General features: G+C 35.4%; 1 protein-coding gene across 1 annotated transcript; it reads right to left on the reverse strand.

Annotated features, from left to right (window-relative positions):
- Window positions 1–619: 619 nt before the first annotated feature.
- Window positions 620–4,711, reverse strand: LOC123550209 (uncharacterized). Its single transcript, XM_045338643.2, has one exon. It carries the CDS (start codon window positions 4,488–4,490, stop codon window positions 2,712–2,714), a length of 1,779 nt encoding a protein of 592 aa, XP_045194578.2. The 5' UTR covers window positions 4,491–4,711; the 3' UTR covers window positions 620–2,711.
- Window positions 4,712–15,503: the final 10,792 nt, after the last annotated feature.

Here is a 15,503-nt window from a genome sequence, read left to right on the forward strand (position 1 = left end):
GGCATTGTTTGTTGTGAATCGCCATACTATAAGATCCCATCCACGAATTTTGAGTGCTCGTCATCAGTTAAATTGGAATAGATTGATTCACATTAATTATTTTACACATTACCAATCATTTTAAACATCATTTGTTTCAATCAGTCGGCAAGGAAGCCCATAGGAAAAATTATACTATATTTTATATACTGAGCTAGGCCGTGCACGCTACAGTTTCAATGGATATTCTTTGTTTTCTCACATATTCCTTGGATATTAAACTTTCGGGCGACATATCGCATACACAAAAATATGTGTCGTTTAAAGTACCTAGTATCCTTTCTTTGTATTGTAATTGATAAACAATTTGATATAACTTTGCTATAAATCTTAAAATTAACATATTTGCTAGATATATCTATGCATTTAGAAAGCTGAAAAATATTACTTTGTAAAAAATGATACTGCTTCTTGATTTCCACAACCAACAACATAAAAAAACCAGTTACAATCAGTGTTGCTCATGCAAAGTCTATTTCATGTATATTGAAAGTATTGTAGACATTTAAGTATGTATCTATTAAATTTCGTCTCAAAATAGTAAATACGCTCCTTTACCAGAGCTGAGTATCCACTACCGTTATGGAAATGTATTGTAATATTCGACCGATGTGTGGGCGAGTAAATTGTAAATATATTCATATACATGCATAATATAGTTTTCAGTTATATTTACAACGTCATTCTTTATATTGAAGTATACTAAAGAAAAACGAACAACAATTTTCTGTTATAATTATTAAAAGCCAACTAAAACACACATTTATTTTGTATGTACACATGTGCAGTCTGGAATTTTGCGGATGCAATTCTATCTGAATTTTGAAACTCGCACAACAATAAAACACTCGTAATTTTAAAATCACACTCTTAAACAATTCAACAGCCTTCTCTTTCTATTCATAGTTTACGATAAACATATCTATATATCACACACATGTCGGCAAAACAAATTTAGTATACCATTAAATGTATGCAAAGTTTATAGCAAGCCAATTGTTCAATAATTACGTGAACCTAGGTTCACGGTCGAAAAACTAGGATTATCGATCGATAAACTAGGTTTTTCGAACGTAAAACCAGGTTTTTCGAATACTAACCTATATTTTCGAGAGATAACATAAGATAACGGGCGTAAACCATAGTTTACGCTCGTGAACCCAGGTTTACGTTCGATAAATAGGTTTCTCGATTGAACTATGAATTTCGGTCGTTATCCTAAGTTCACGAGCGTGAACCTATATTTACGGACGTTAACCTAGTTTCCCGAGCGTAAACCATAGTTTACGAACGTGAACCTATGTTAACGACCGTGAACTTGGGTTTACAAACGTAAACATAGGTTCACGCTCGTGAACATAGGAAAACCACCGAAAATCATAGTTTTGTTCGACAAACCTAGTTTATCGAACGTAAACTTAGGTTCACGTTTGTAAACTATGGTTCACGCTCGTAAACCCAAGTTCACGGTCGTAAACATAAGTTCACACCCATATACTATGGTATTCTACTTACGGGCGTTAACCTGGGATCACGAGCGTGAACCATAGTTTACGACCCAAAATCATAGCTTTGTTCGAGAAACCTAGTAAACCTAGGTTCACACTCGTATACTCAAGTTCACGTTCGTAAACATAGTTTCACGTCCGTAAACTATGGTTTACGGTCGTAAACATAGGCTCACGTCCGTAAACATAGGTTCACCGCCGTAAACCCATGTTCACGCCCGAAATTCATAATTGATTTTAAAATCCTAATATATCGACATGGTTTACGTTTGATAAACTAGTTTTCTCGATTGAACTGCGAATTTCGACCGTTCTCCTATGTTTACGGTCGTTATCCTATGTTTACGCTCGTGAACCCCAGTTCACGTTCGTAACCATAGAGTACGAACGTGAACCGATGTTTCCGACCATGAACTTGGATTTAAAAGCGTGAACCTACGTTTACGAGCGTGAACTATGGTTTACGACGTTATCCCATGTTTTCACTCGGAAATATAGGTAAGTATTCGATCGCCAGTTAATTTCATTCTAGTCACTCTCAATTAGTATTTGAATTTTAATATGTTTAACTATGAGAAGCTTAGTTTAAAGATAGTTTTCTCAAAGTAATTTATCAATATCAATTTTTTACTCTACTGCAGTACTGATTTCATTTTAATAATATCAATGCATTCATTTTTACAATATCAATACCTCAGCTATAATAATATCAATGATAGTTTTTAAAGTTTTGCTGACAAATGAACTATTTCTTGTTTTGATAATGTGATACAAACTTTGATTGTAATATATGTGATCTCAAATGCATTTCTGAATTATGTAATTTTGTGCAATGCTCATGCTTAATATTTAATTATAACATTTGTTTCTGTGTCATACCTCCAATATCAGGGACCACAATGGAAATAAGAGGAATCCTTTCCTCATTTTTTGTGTTATCCATGGTATTGGTGAGCATTACATGGCTTTTATTTCATATCATTTATCTATGTCATGCCATATTTCTAATCTGATGAAGTTCACCAATGTTATTTGTCATTTGTTTTAAATTGCCATGTTATGTACACTTGTGCCAAACAAAACTACTACTACTAATCTTAGTTTTTCGACCATGAACCTAGGTTCACGTAATTATTGGACAATTTGCGTGCCATAAACGTTTGCTTAATCCCATATTGAAATATGAAAGATCTTTAGTTCTTTGTCATTTTCATCACACAACAACGCAAATTTGTCCATTTTCGTATTGAAACAAACTGTCATAAATTTCACTGCGCATGTACAGACCTGCATCATGCGGATTAATTTCCCTTTCGAACTGATCAGCTGTATCATTGATTGCCCTTCTGCGCTCATCGGTAAATATATATTTCCTTTTGCGTCTAATGCCAAAGGACCTACCAGAGACTCGGTAAGTTTGTATTCAAATATAGTGCAGCCTTCCATGGTTGTTGCAATTAAAGTGGAACCATCAGTTACATACAGAATCTTTGAATCACTGTCAAAAGCGACATAATGCTTTCTGTAACCAGTGGATTTGAGCATTCTTTTCATATTGCTCAACCGAAAGGATTCTACCTGTCTTCCATTAAGATTCAGAAACTCCACCAGACCCGAGTCTGACAATACGACTAACGATTGGATGCCTGCATCATATGCTAGTCCAGTGACATGCCTCTTAACTGAAATCTTATTTGTGCACTCTAAGGCTCTCCATCTAGGGTCAAGCTGATATAGGTATAGGCAACTGTTGTATTCTTCCCCAGTAACTACTGCTATTCTTCTGTCGTCTACTTTAACAAACATTGATTTGTTTCCATGTTGCACATTAGTTTGAATCAGTTCTGGCTGCCCACTTATAATATCAATTAAAATATCAGTTTTATCCTGTATTGAAACAACGAGGAAATTGTCAAGCCATATGCACCCAGATACATGTTCAGTCTGTACTTGAGTTGTATTTAATCGATGCCGACGCCGGTGTCTCTTCTTTCGAGAAATTTCTTTTCCTAGTTTCAATGGATATTCTATGTTTTTCGCAGGAAATGGCTCACGTAGTCCTTGGATATCGCAAGAAGGCGGGGAAACATTGGTTGTCTTCACATCTGCCTTAATAAAGTTCTTTAGACACTTCTCTAGTGCATCAGCAGACGATATCTCTTTGATAAGAAGTGCCTTGCTGTTGGCACCCTCTCGTAGGTATTTCAGTTTCTTTTCAAATGCATTCAGTTTAAGACGCATTTCTCTTTCCGTTAGATAGACGTGCACGTCTTTTCCAAGGCGTCTTACTGTTTCTAGCTTCCGGATAGATATATTCAATTCTTCCTGGTAACTTTGTATTTCATCCTTTTGAGCGGAAATACTTTTTGTGATAGGGTCTCGACAATTCTCAGATTCCATCGTTATTTTATCTTGTAGTGTTTTATATGCTGCTTCCATGTTCTTCCTCAATGTTTCCAATGCTTGAGTACAAGTTTCCTTCGTGTTATCAATCTTCACTTGCTCTATCTCTTCATGGCGGAAGAGTAAATCTGCGTGCTTGTTAAACTCTTTTAAAACATCTTCAGCGGAAGTTGAAGAGTTTTGGCTGGCCTTTTCCATTTCATCTGCAAGAGAAACAACATCCTCGCATTTACGGTGTCTGACAATAGCACATTCATTACAACACAACTGATCATGATCTTTGCACAAGTATTTTATCTTTTTCTCTCCATGAACTGAACACTGCGTAAGTCGTTTAAGAGTATCAAATGCTTCTACATCTTTCTCGTCGCCGATACTTTGGACTGTGTGACTTGAAGAAGCTTTATTCCTCTTATGATGTTTGTTACAGTTATCACAAAGTCTTTCGTTACACTGAAGACAAAAACCATTTGCGGGGGAATCCGTGTTATCACGCAGACAACTGTCACATAATAGAATAATGTCGCGTTTCGCGTCCATGTTCTCTGCTGAAGCTGCGCAAGTATTTTGTATTTTATATCGATACTGTTTATTAATTACCACCGTTCATCGTTCAGGTTTTGGATTAAGGCACATCCAGATACCATTTACAACAGTCCTTAATCTATTACTGTTTCTTAAAGTTCTAATGCTGTTTACCTGTATTGAATACTAGTATATCAATTTTGATCAAGGTATAAACAAGGTGAATGTTAACTTGAATAGTATACCGGTTCTTTATCATATTGTATTATAATATAAACTTGTTCACCTGTATTGCATTTATTACTGTTTACCATTGTGTAAATAAAGTTTTACAAGCGTGATCAATAATTTCATTGTTCGTTTTTAAAAGAAGTCTTAACTTAAAGCTACTGATATTTCCTCCAATGTTTTTGTCTGCTTTGGGACCGCCATATTATTTAGGTAAAATATAACTCCTGTCACTACTATCATTGATAACAGATTAAAGCAGGTTTGTATGGATAGATTAGGAATGCCTTAGCTGCCTCTTCTTTGATAGAATATAAGTTGTTCTCTGCATGACTTTACTTGTTCAGTAAAGTTCATAACTATTCTGTACATTTTGCGGTTGGTTTGTTATGTGCACAAACTGTTAGTTGTTATTTGTAGAGAACAAGCTGTTTTAGCCCTCCCGCTGATTTTGGGGTATGCTACAAATTGTGGGGGCGGTCCCCGGGTGAGACGTGTATATGTTCTCTGTCATTGTTTTGATAGACGATTTTGTGTGAATTCATTCCTCTTTCACCTCTGATTCATGTTGATAAGTTGGCAGGTACATGCGGACAACAGGTTATGATTATTTCGGGTGTATTTTGCTCTTGTTCAATAAATTATGGCTGTTTGATTTTGAATATATTATTCATAAAGTCTAACAAAGATTCTGTCTCGGAGTCAAAACAATCTTGTTCAGTGATCTCTTAATCGCTAGTCGGATGAGGACATTTGCCCCAGGGCATTTACTCAATTAACAAAATGGGCTGCTGGACATTCGCCCAAGTTGAAAAGGTAGATAGGACATTTGCAGTCCCACACCATACACACTGCTTATCTCAGAAATGGACATTTGTCCCCCACCCCCATCCCCATCACACACCACCAAATACTTTTGTTCTCAAATGATTGTGATGGAACTTAGTAGAAGATAATTACCGTATCTTACTGCATGTAACGGATTTAAAACTGTAAAGTTTCAAAAGGCTTGTCTTAAATTTCTGCTTTTTGAGGGTTTTCCCATCTTAATATCAACTCACTTCGGGTCAAAAACACTATCCTTGGATTAATATTTATGGTCACTTTCTAACACATAGCATTTTTATAATAATTATATGAAGAAATAAAGTTAAAATAATCATAATTGTTGTCGTACTCACCAGTATGGTAATATACCGGTGGCGAGGATAAATAACCTCTACACATACTCTTCGGGTCATAAAAGAGTGGACGCAGTTGTTCAGTGGTAATACTGTCTGATTACAAAACCAGCTTTTATAAGTCCGATCGCCCTGCTCTTCCAACTAAAAATTAATAATCTAAGGATAAGAGTCCCGTGTATGGGCGTTGTACACCTGGAGCGCTAAAGAACCAAGGAAACTTCTGGAATCGGGGCGTCTTCGAGATCAGTATCTTGCACTATCCTCCCATTAAAATTACTAACAGTCCTATGGAGGCTGGAGGAGTCACCCATATGGGTTACCGGTAGCGACTATAAATAAATCTAATACAAACAATGTGTGTCATATACTTGTGTTTTGATTCCAGTGTTGTTGTTTGATACTAAAATTGTAGAAGGACATGTTAAAATGCAAGTCACTTTAGGAACACAATTGGTGACCTGTAAACCAAAGTGGAAAGGATTCGCTCACACACTCAGTTACTCACTCACGCTCAACAACAATACTTTAATTGAAATTAAGGTTAACAGTCAAAGGTCAGTTTGCTGTAAGCAAAGATGTACATGTTGGAAATATTGGAGAAATATTAAAAGCATGCAAAAATCAAGGAAGTTTAGCGTTAATGACGAGTCGACTCTTTACACATCTGGTCTGATTGGTGGTGGTGCTGCTGTTTATGTGGACTGATATAAAAGTCAATAAAAGTTAAACAACATTTTGGCGAGATTGCCATGGGTTTCTTAATAAAGGCATGTTATGTTACATAAGGACAGGAAAATACATATGTGTTTACAGATTGTCAGGCTGTCATCATTGCTAAGTTTTTGGAGGAGACACCATAATATAAAGTGGAGGAAATTCTGAAGATAACAAAACGTCAACAAAAGTTAACATTTCGGCGAGATTGCCACATATTTCTTAGTAAAGGCAGATAACGTTATTTATGGACAGGAAAATATATATTACAGATGGCTAGCTGCAATCATTTCTATGTTCTGTAAGGAGACATCATAATATAAAGTGGAGGGAATTCTAAAGATAACAGACAAATGTGGTATCCCGGAGGGTCGCTGAGTAAGAAATAATTCTCTTGAATAAACATAAATTACATACTTTTATACTAAAAACTTCTTGTCTGAAGCCGTAATGTCCTGGGCTTAGATATTTGGCATGTAGCTTTATGTAGTGGCCCTTTACCAAGTTTTTCTTTCAAATCATGCACCTGTGGTCAAATTTGGCCCCGCCCTGGGGCTCACTGTTTTTACATAGAATTATATAGGAAACATTTTTTTTTCATTTTTTGTTTTGTTTTTTAAGCTTGACTAAAGAAATTTGTTCAAGCAAGCAACTAAACTCAGGTGAGCGATATAGGGCCATCATGGCCCTCTTGTTTATGGTAAAGTCGGCAAAATTTGTAGGTAGGGTAGGTAGGTCGTTTTTATGAGAAAAGGACACCAGAAATGTCAATGTTACAAAGGTCAGAAACTACACTTTTTAGTATAACGTTTAATAAATACAAATCATAAGAGGTTGTATTGGCAAATTAAGCGTCCGTTTGCATTTATTCTGCTTAAAACATTTTTGCCAAGGTATCAAAGTGTTTTTAGAAAAACTTGAAAAAAAAAAACAAAAAAAAAAAAACAAAAAACATTGGCGTGTTTAAGCTAGGCTGGGTAGGGTTACCATAAAATAGTGAAATTAAATGTAATCAAAAATCCCAAATTCATGGTGTTGCATTGGATGTACATAAATTTTATGTTGAGAATAGATTTTAGGAGAAATGATAAAAAAGCTGATTATATGAATAGGTATTTTAGTTTAAACATATTTTTATTCTGAAAAGCATGAAATATTAACAATACAGCATTCCAGGAATTGGACAGAAAGCTATATTAGCTTACAGTTGCCCTCTCCTTATTACATAAAATTACAAGTTTATTCATGGCACAATTATTTACCAGTTAATACAGTATTATATATAATACATGAAAAGATGACACATTTCAATAAACCAAAAAGTGCTTTTGTAAAGTACAATTAGAGTTTAAATATGAAAACATATTTCAGACATATAGCAATGAATTTGAATAGTAGATTTCAGAAACACTTGATATAAAATAACAAGCAAATCTCGTTTAAAGAGATATTTGATACTGATTTAAATGGTAAGTTTAAAATGTAAATTAAACACCAAACTAAATTTAGAGTAGTAAAAAACTTAAACACGTAAAAGAAAAAAGGATAAATGGATGAACAATAAGGATAAAGTGTGAAAAAATAGCTGAATCAATCAAATAATCAACATGTTTAGATAATGATAATGTTTAGATATGACGTGTATACATATATAGATGCAATTGTATTTTATGCAACATTACATCTTAACTAGCTATTGCTAAAATCGTTTTGTTTCCCTAATGTATTTTTGAACGGCATTAAAAATTGTTATATTGGAATCGAGAGATAATGAAATATCACCGTTTAAGATAACATTAATAGAGGGGTTACAATGTTGGGAGATCGTAGTAAGTAGTTCAGGTCGGAGATCTGTGTATTTTGGACAAATTAGGAAATAATGGTAAGAATTTTCTATTTCCCCGCAGTCACACAAAGGAGAGTCGATAATATTTTTCTCAAATAAATCAGAGGAAAGAGAGCTGCAGTGAGTGCGTAATCTTGTGTGAAGGATCTGCAGTTTACGGTCACCAGAAAAGAAGAAGCTGGGGGACATTTGGTAGGTCGTTATTTAGCATTCGCTTGAATGGTGCAACCGTTGGAGCATTTTGATTTTATCTGAAGTGGGAGCGCATTGAAATCTCTGATAACAGAAGGCAAAAATGATTTGTAATAAAAGTCAGTATGTGTGAGGATGTTTTGCGTGTCGTTTGTATTCCTGAGTGGATAGCGATGCTCACTGCCAACTGACGAAGGGACAAGATCTGAAAGATACTATGGGTTAAGATTGTTTTTCATTTTAAAGAAAAGAATAAGTTTGTGTTTCTATCGCCGTTTCTCCAAGGATTCTAAACCAACCTCTGTCATGAGTTTATCAATGGATACAAGTTTTGTTGTTCCAGTAATTATTCTTGCCGCTTCCTGTTGAATTTGCTCAAGCTCTCGTTTTTCATTTTGTGTACGGTTATCAAATAATACATCTCCATACTCTAGAATTGGTCTTATAAAAGATATATATATATGACTTCAAGTGATTTTCTATCAAGCTGAAATTTTAGTTTTTTCATAATATTGATTCTTTTCCAAGCCTTACTTTTAATGTATTCTATGTGTGTGGGCCACCGCAGATCATGCGAGAGATAGTTTGATTGAGTCTGGTACGTTAGAGTATATTTGATCAGTTAGAAATACATGGGATACACATATAGTGGTTAGATTTGCATCGCCTTTAAATAATAAATGGTGTAAAATCAATTCACGTTGGTGGATTCCAGACAAAGAAGCGATAGATCTTCGTTTAGTCTTAATGGCAATGTATAAACTGGTTTATTCACTCACCAAGTTTGGTTACCACTTGCATACACAAGCTAGTTCCTTTGTGAAAGAGTGCATAATTTTAGGCCATGTTTGACAAACAGCGATGCAAGTGTCAGATATTTGGTTCAAGAAATGGAAAGAATAAAATTTATGGTGTTGTATCTGGATAGGAAAACAATTGTTGTTTCACCAAAAATCCATTATTAATCGACATGCCATAATGAAGATATTTTTCTTAAAATCCAGTTGAAAATATATGACATCTTTTAAATTGTATCTTGACAGTAAAAATATTGGTTTGAAGGACAGTGTGAAAAATGTATAACAGTGAGAAGACTAAACAGTGAAAAAGTATCACTGTAAACAAGCGGTCTAGTATCCAAACTAGTGTTATCTATATAGTATCTAAGTAGGTACTTTACTACGTTTTGTATTTTCCCTGATCAGGACAAGTCTGGCCAAGTATTGTAAAACAGTTGTTACAAATGTTAAACGTGTATGTTCCAAACTAATACAGAAGAAAGGCGTTGTCAGTTCAGAAATATTGCAAACTCTTTGTCTAAAATATCGGGATAGTGGTGACATTATTGATTGAGGGATTCATCAATGTCGCAGGTTGTATACGTATGAACGAAGTCAGTAATTTCGCTGCAATAAAGAACAATTCAATTCAGACCATGCACTCATAAAAATACAGATGTTTATTGCGACGGTTCGGAAAAAGTTATTGCCAAAGGCATGTATTCAGCATGTCTACACTCTGTGTTACAAAGATATTTGTATCTGAGAGCAAAGATAATGGGTTAAATGATGTTGGTAAGTTGAAAAACTTGGTATGTTGATATGCACTCTTTAAGGGCAAGTAGTTAACACTTCTTGCATATCAGACATACTTAATGAAAGACCGCTGTTGCAAAGGATGGTTACATAACAAAACTTCAGAAAACGAAACTATAGAAAGTACGGAGAATTTAAATGTATTTCATACTTGCAACTGTTGCATATTAAGAGTAATGAAGAAACCCTTTTCAGTCCCTTTATATTTTGCATTTTTGCAATTTTGCATAAATGCGTCTAACAGTGCTTTACTTCTTTGTTGTTAGACAGTAATTAAAATCTGGAAAGAAGATCCCTCGGAAGCACCGGGAACAAGGCAAACAGTGAAAATTGCAGTCTCGGTTTGATTGAGTTTGTCCGTGAGCAGTAATGGAAAATGCATGTTCACTGCCTACGCCCCCTAGCACCGGCTTAAGCAGTATCCAATCTTCAAATCTAAATGAGTTGAAATCAATGATCCCGAAGGACCAAAAAATATAATAACACTGAGATGAAGTCGTGGCGACTTTTTACGGCCGCCACACAGCACTTAAGTTTTCTTCCGCGCTATCCCGTATTGCGGAGTACCTGTGTTCTGGCGTTTATTGTTATTCCAAGCTGATTTGAATGCTAGATACATAGATTTCATTAACATTTACGATGTCATTCTTGGTATTGAAGTATACAAAAAGGTAAACAACAAAAGATAATAGGTAAGGGTAGATTTCTCGGAAGCACAGAGTACCAAAAACACAGCCCCAGAGCCACGCATTTACATGATAGGCCCACAACAAAAAGAAGCTGTAATGGAAAAACATCCAACAAGTACATATTAAATTATTCCAAACACTGATGGAGGGGAAGGGAACGACAAGGGGCGAAATGGGGTCGGGGATGGGGGTGGGGGAAGGAACCCGAAGGGGAAAGCCGAACAAGGACGAACACACAAGGGAACGCCATGTTCTTAGACACTCATGTACCAAAGATAAACACACAACTACGATCATAGAAAAACGAACAAGCAACATATAAGAAAACAGTAGGGCACCGTCATAGACCCACAAGCACACAAACGCACCCACACACGTAGGAAAACCAATCAAACACCGTCCTGGGACCCGGCCGCCAAAACAAAGGGAAGCCACGAAAACTTACTAAAAAAGCAAAGGGGGAGGGGATGCAAAAAGTAGCGCAAATGCAAGGGAAAAGAGAGGGATATAGGGGGAGTGGGGCGTAGGAAAAACGCTTACAACAAACAAGAAAACATACGCAACAGACAATACAAGACAGACAAAACAACCAGTTGAAAATAGGGGCACCGCCTTGGAACGGTCAGTAACCTAAATAAAGGAAAACAATTTTTATTTGAATCTGAAAAACCTATTTACATATTTGGATAAAAACACACATTTTTTTTGTGTGTGCACACCTTTGCTTAACCCCAAATTAAGATATGAATTATCTGTAGTTATTTGTCATTTTCGTCACACGACAGTGCAAACTTGTCCTCAAACCGTCATATAGAGACTTACTCTAAGCCCCTCATTACATTTGGGAAACAATTTGTTTATATAGTGAATTTGTTGAGTGAACACAGTTTGTTAATCCTAATCCTGTCCATGTTATATCATGGCTATGGAAAAGTAACCTATCTAAGTTAAGTGCTATGCATGATAAAACAGTCATGCATCCATCAGTCCTGAAATTGATTTCTTTGATTTTCTAGATATTTTCCCATACTTTGACGCATATATATATGTAGTAGAGATTGTTCTCTTTCCAGCAATAACCTTTCATATTTACATTTTAAAATTCTTTGGGGTTTGACTTTTTCAAAAAACTTCACCAAAGAAAATGTCACACCTTCCCCGGGGTATTACAGCGCTTTTGAACGTTTATTTTATAGATGAAAAGAGCGTTATAAAAATCTGGTAAATAATAATTAACTTATTCGATCTTTACACAGTTTCTATTCAGATTGCTAATCCTTGTGACAATTATGCATGTTTTCCCCCTGCCTAGAGGTAAAAAGTGCATAGTTTGCATGAGGTACTAGGTCAATAACAACCTAAGCCTACCATTTAGTCTTAGCAGTGTTGTTTTCAGTTTTTCCAAATATTTTACCCGGGATCATTTTGTTTTCAGCTCAAATAACTTTTTTCAGATAATAATATTTTTTTTCGGTCTACTTACCTTGATGCTGTTAACTACACATATATCTAAAATAGATAGTTCCTAAATGAAGTTTGCATTTTTAGTTCCACTGCCTACGTCATAAATTTCATTGCGCTTATGCAGACTTACATTGTCAATTTTTCTTTTTGGACTGATCAGCTGTACCATCGGTTTTTATTCCGCAATGCTACAAGGAAATTTTAAAGCCATTGCATATGCACCCAGATACATGTTTATACATGCGTTGTATTGAACCTATATGGGTGTCTCTATTTCTTGAAAAGTTTCTTTGCCTAGTTTCGATGGATATTCTCTGTTTTTCAAAGGACGTCGCTCACGTATTCCTTGGATATTGAACTTCCGGGCGATATATGGCATACGCAAAAATATGTATCGTTAAAAGTATTTCTTTCTTTATAGTGTAACTAACAAACAGTTCGACATGTCTTGTGATAAACTTTGAAACTGACATATTTTCTAGTTCAAACTATGCATTTAGGTAGCTGAAAAATATTACTTCGTAAAAAATGGTACAGCTTCCTGATTTCCACAATCAACAAAAAGAAAAAAAAACAAGAAAAGAAACAAAAACAATTCCAGTCAGTGTTGCTCATGTCATGGTAACTTCATGTACTAGTATATTGAAAGTATTGTAGACATTTAAGTATGTATCTATTAAATTTCGTTTCATAGTTGTAAATATATCCACACACGTGCATATCACAGTTTTCATTTACATCTTTATATTGAAGTATACTATAGAAAACGAACAAAAGTCTGTAATGATTATTAAAAGCTGCTAAAACATAAGTTTATTTTGTATGTGCACATGTGCAGTCTTGAATTAAATTGTGCAGATGCAACTCTGTTTGAATTTTGAAACTCGCATAGCAATAAACACTCGCAATTTTAAAATCACACTCTAAATTTAAATATGAAAGATCTTTAGTTCTTTGTCATTTTCATCACACAACAATGCAAATTTGTCCATTTTCGCATTGAAACAAACTGTCATAAATTTCACTGCGCATGTACAGACCTGCATTGTGCGGATTAATTTCCCTTTCGGACTGATCAGCTGTATCATTGATTGTCTCTCTGCGCTCATCGGTAAATATATAATTCCTTCTGCATCTAATGCCAAAGAACCTACCAGAGACTCTGTAAGCTTGTACTCGAAAACAGTGCAGCTTTCCATGGTTGTTGCAATTAAAAAAGAACCATCAGTCACATACAGAATCTTTGAGCCACTTTCAAAAACGATATAGCGTTTTCTGTACCCAGCCGATTTGAGCACTCTATCCATATTGCTCAACTGGAAGTATTCTTCTTGTTTTCCATTAAGGTTCATAAACTCCACCAAACCCGAGTCTGACAACACAACTAACGACTGGATACCTGCATCATATGCTAGTCCAGCGACATGTCTTTTGACTTGAACCTTATTTGTGCGCTCTAAGACTCTCCGTGTAGGGTCAAGCTGATATAGGTATAGGCAACTGTAGTATTCTTCCCTTGTAACTACTGCTATTCTTCTGTCGTCGACTTTAACAAACATTGCTTTGTCTCCATGTTGCACATTAGTTTGAATCAAATCTGGCTGCCCACGTATATCAATTAAAATATCAGTTTTATCCTGCATCGAGACAACGAGGAAATTGTCAAGCCATATGCACCTAGATACATGTTCAGTCTGTACTTGAGTTGTATTGAATCCATACGGGTGTCTCTTCTTTTGAAAAATTTCTTTTCCTAGTTTCAATGGATATTCTCTGTTTTTCACAGGACATGGCTCGCGTATTCCTTGGATATCGCAAGAAGGCAACGAAACATTGGCTGTCTTCACATCTACCTCAATAAACATATTTAGACATGTCTCTAGTGCATAAGTAGACGATGTCTCTTTGATAACAAGTTCCTTGCTGTTGGCACTCCTTCGTAGGTCTTTCAGTTTCTTTTTAAATGCATTCAGTTTAAGACGCATTTCTCTTTCCGTTAGATAAACGTGCACGTCTTTTCCAAGGCGTCTTACTGTTTCTAGCTTCCGAATAGATAAATTCAACTCTTCCTGGTAACTTTGTATTTCATCCTTTTGAGCGGAAATACTTTTTGTGATAGTGTTTCGACATTTCCCATATTCCATCGTTATTTTATCTTGTAGTGTTTTATATGCTGCTTCCATGTTTTTCTTCAATGTTTCCAATGCTTGAGTACAAGTTTCCTTCGTGTTATCAATCTTCACTTGCTCTGACGCCTCATGAAGCATGAGTAAATCTGCGTGCGTGTTAAACTCTTTTAAAACATCTTCAGCGGAAGTTGAAGAGTTTTGGCTGGCCTTTTCCATTTCATCTGCAAGAGAAACAACATCCTCGCATTTACGGTGTCTGACAATAGCACATTCATTACAACACAACTGATCATGATCTTTGCACAAGTATTTTATCTTTTTCTCTCCATGAACTGAACACTGTGTAAGTCTTTTAAGAGTATCAAATGCTTCTACATCTTTCTCGTCGCTGATACTTTGGACTGTGTGACTTGAAGAAGCTTTATTCCTCTTATGATGTTTGTTACAGTTATCACAAAGTCTTTCGCTACACTGAAGACAAAAACCATTTGCTGGGGAATCCGTGTTATCACGCAGACAACTGTCACATAATAGAATAATTTCGCGTTTCGCGTCCATGTTCTCTGCTGAAGCTGCTCAAGTATTTTGTATTTTATATCGATACTGTTTATTAATTACCACCGTTCATCGTTCAGGTTTTGGATTAAGGCACATTCAGATACCATTTACAACAGTCCTTAATCTATTACTGTTTCTTAAAGTTCTAATGCTGTTTACCTGTATTGAATACTAGTATATCAATTTTGATCAAGGTATAAATAAGGTGAATGTTAACTTGAATAGTATAACAGTTCTTTATCATATTGTATTATAATATAAACTTGTTCACCTCTATTGGATTTATTACTGTTTACCATTGTGTAAATAAAGTTTTACAAGCGTGATCAATAATTTCATTGTTCGTTTTTAAAAGAAGTCTTAACTTAAGGCTACTGATATTTCCTGCAATGTTTTTGTGTCTGCTTTGGGACCGCCATATTATTTAGG

Source organism: Mercenaria mercenaria, chromosome 6 (genome assembly GCF_021730395.1).
Source record: "Mercenaria mercenaria strain notata chromosome 6, MADL_Memer_1, whole genome shotgun sequence".
Classification (NCBI taxonomy): domain Eukaryota; kingdom Metazoa; phylum Mollusca; class Bivalvia; order Venerida; family Veneridae; genus Mercenaria; species Mercenaria mercenaria.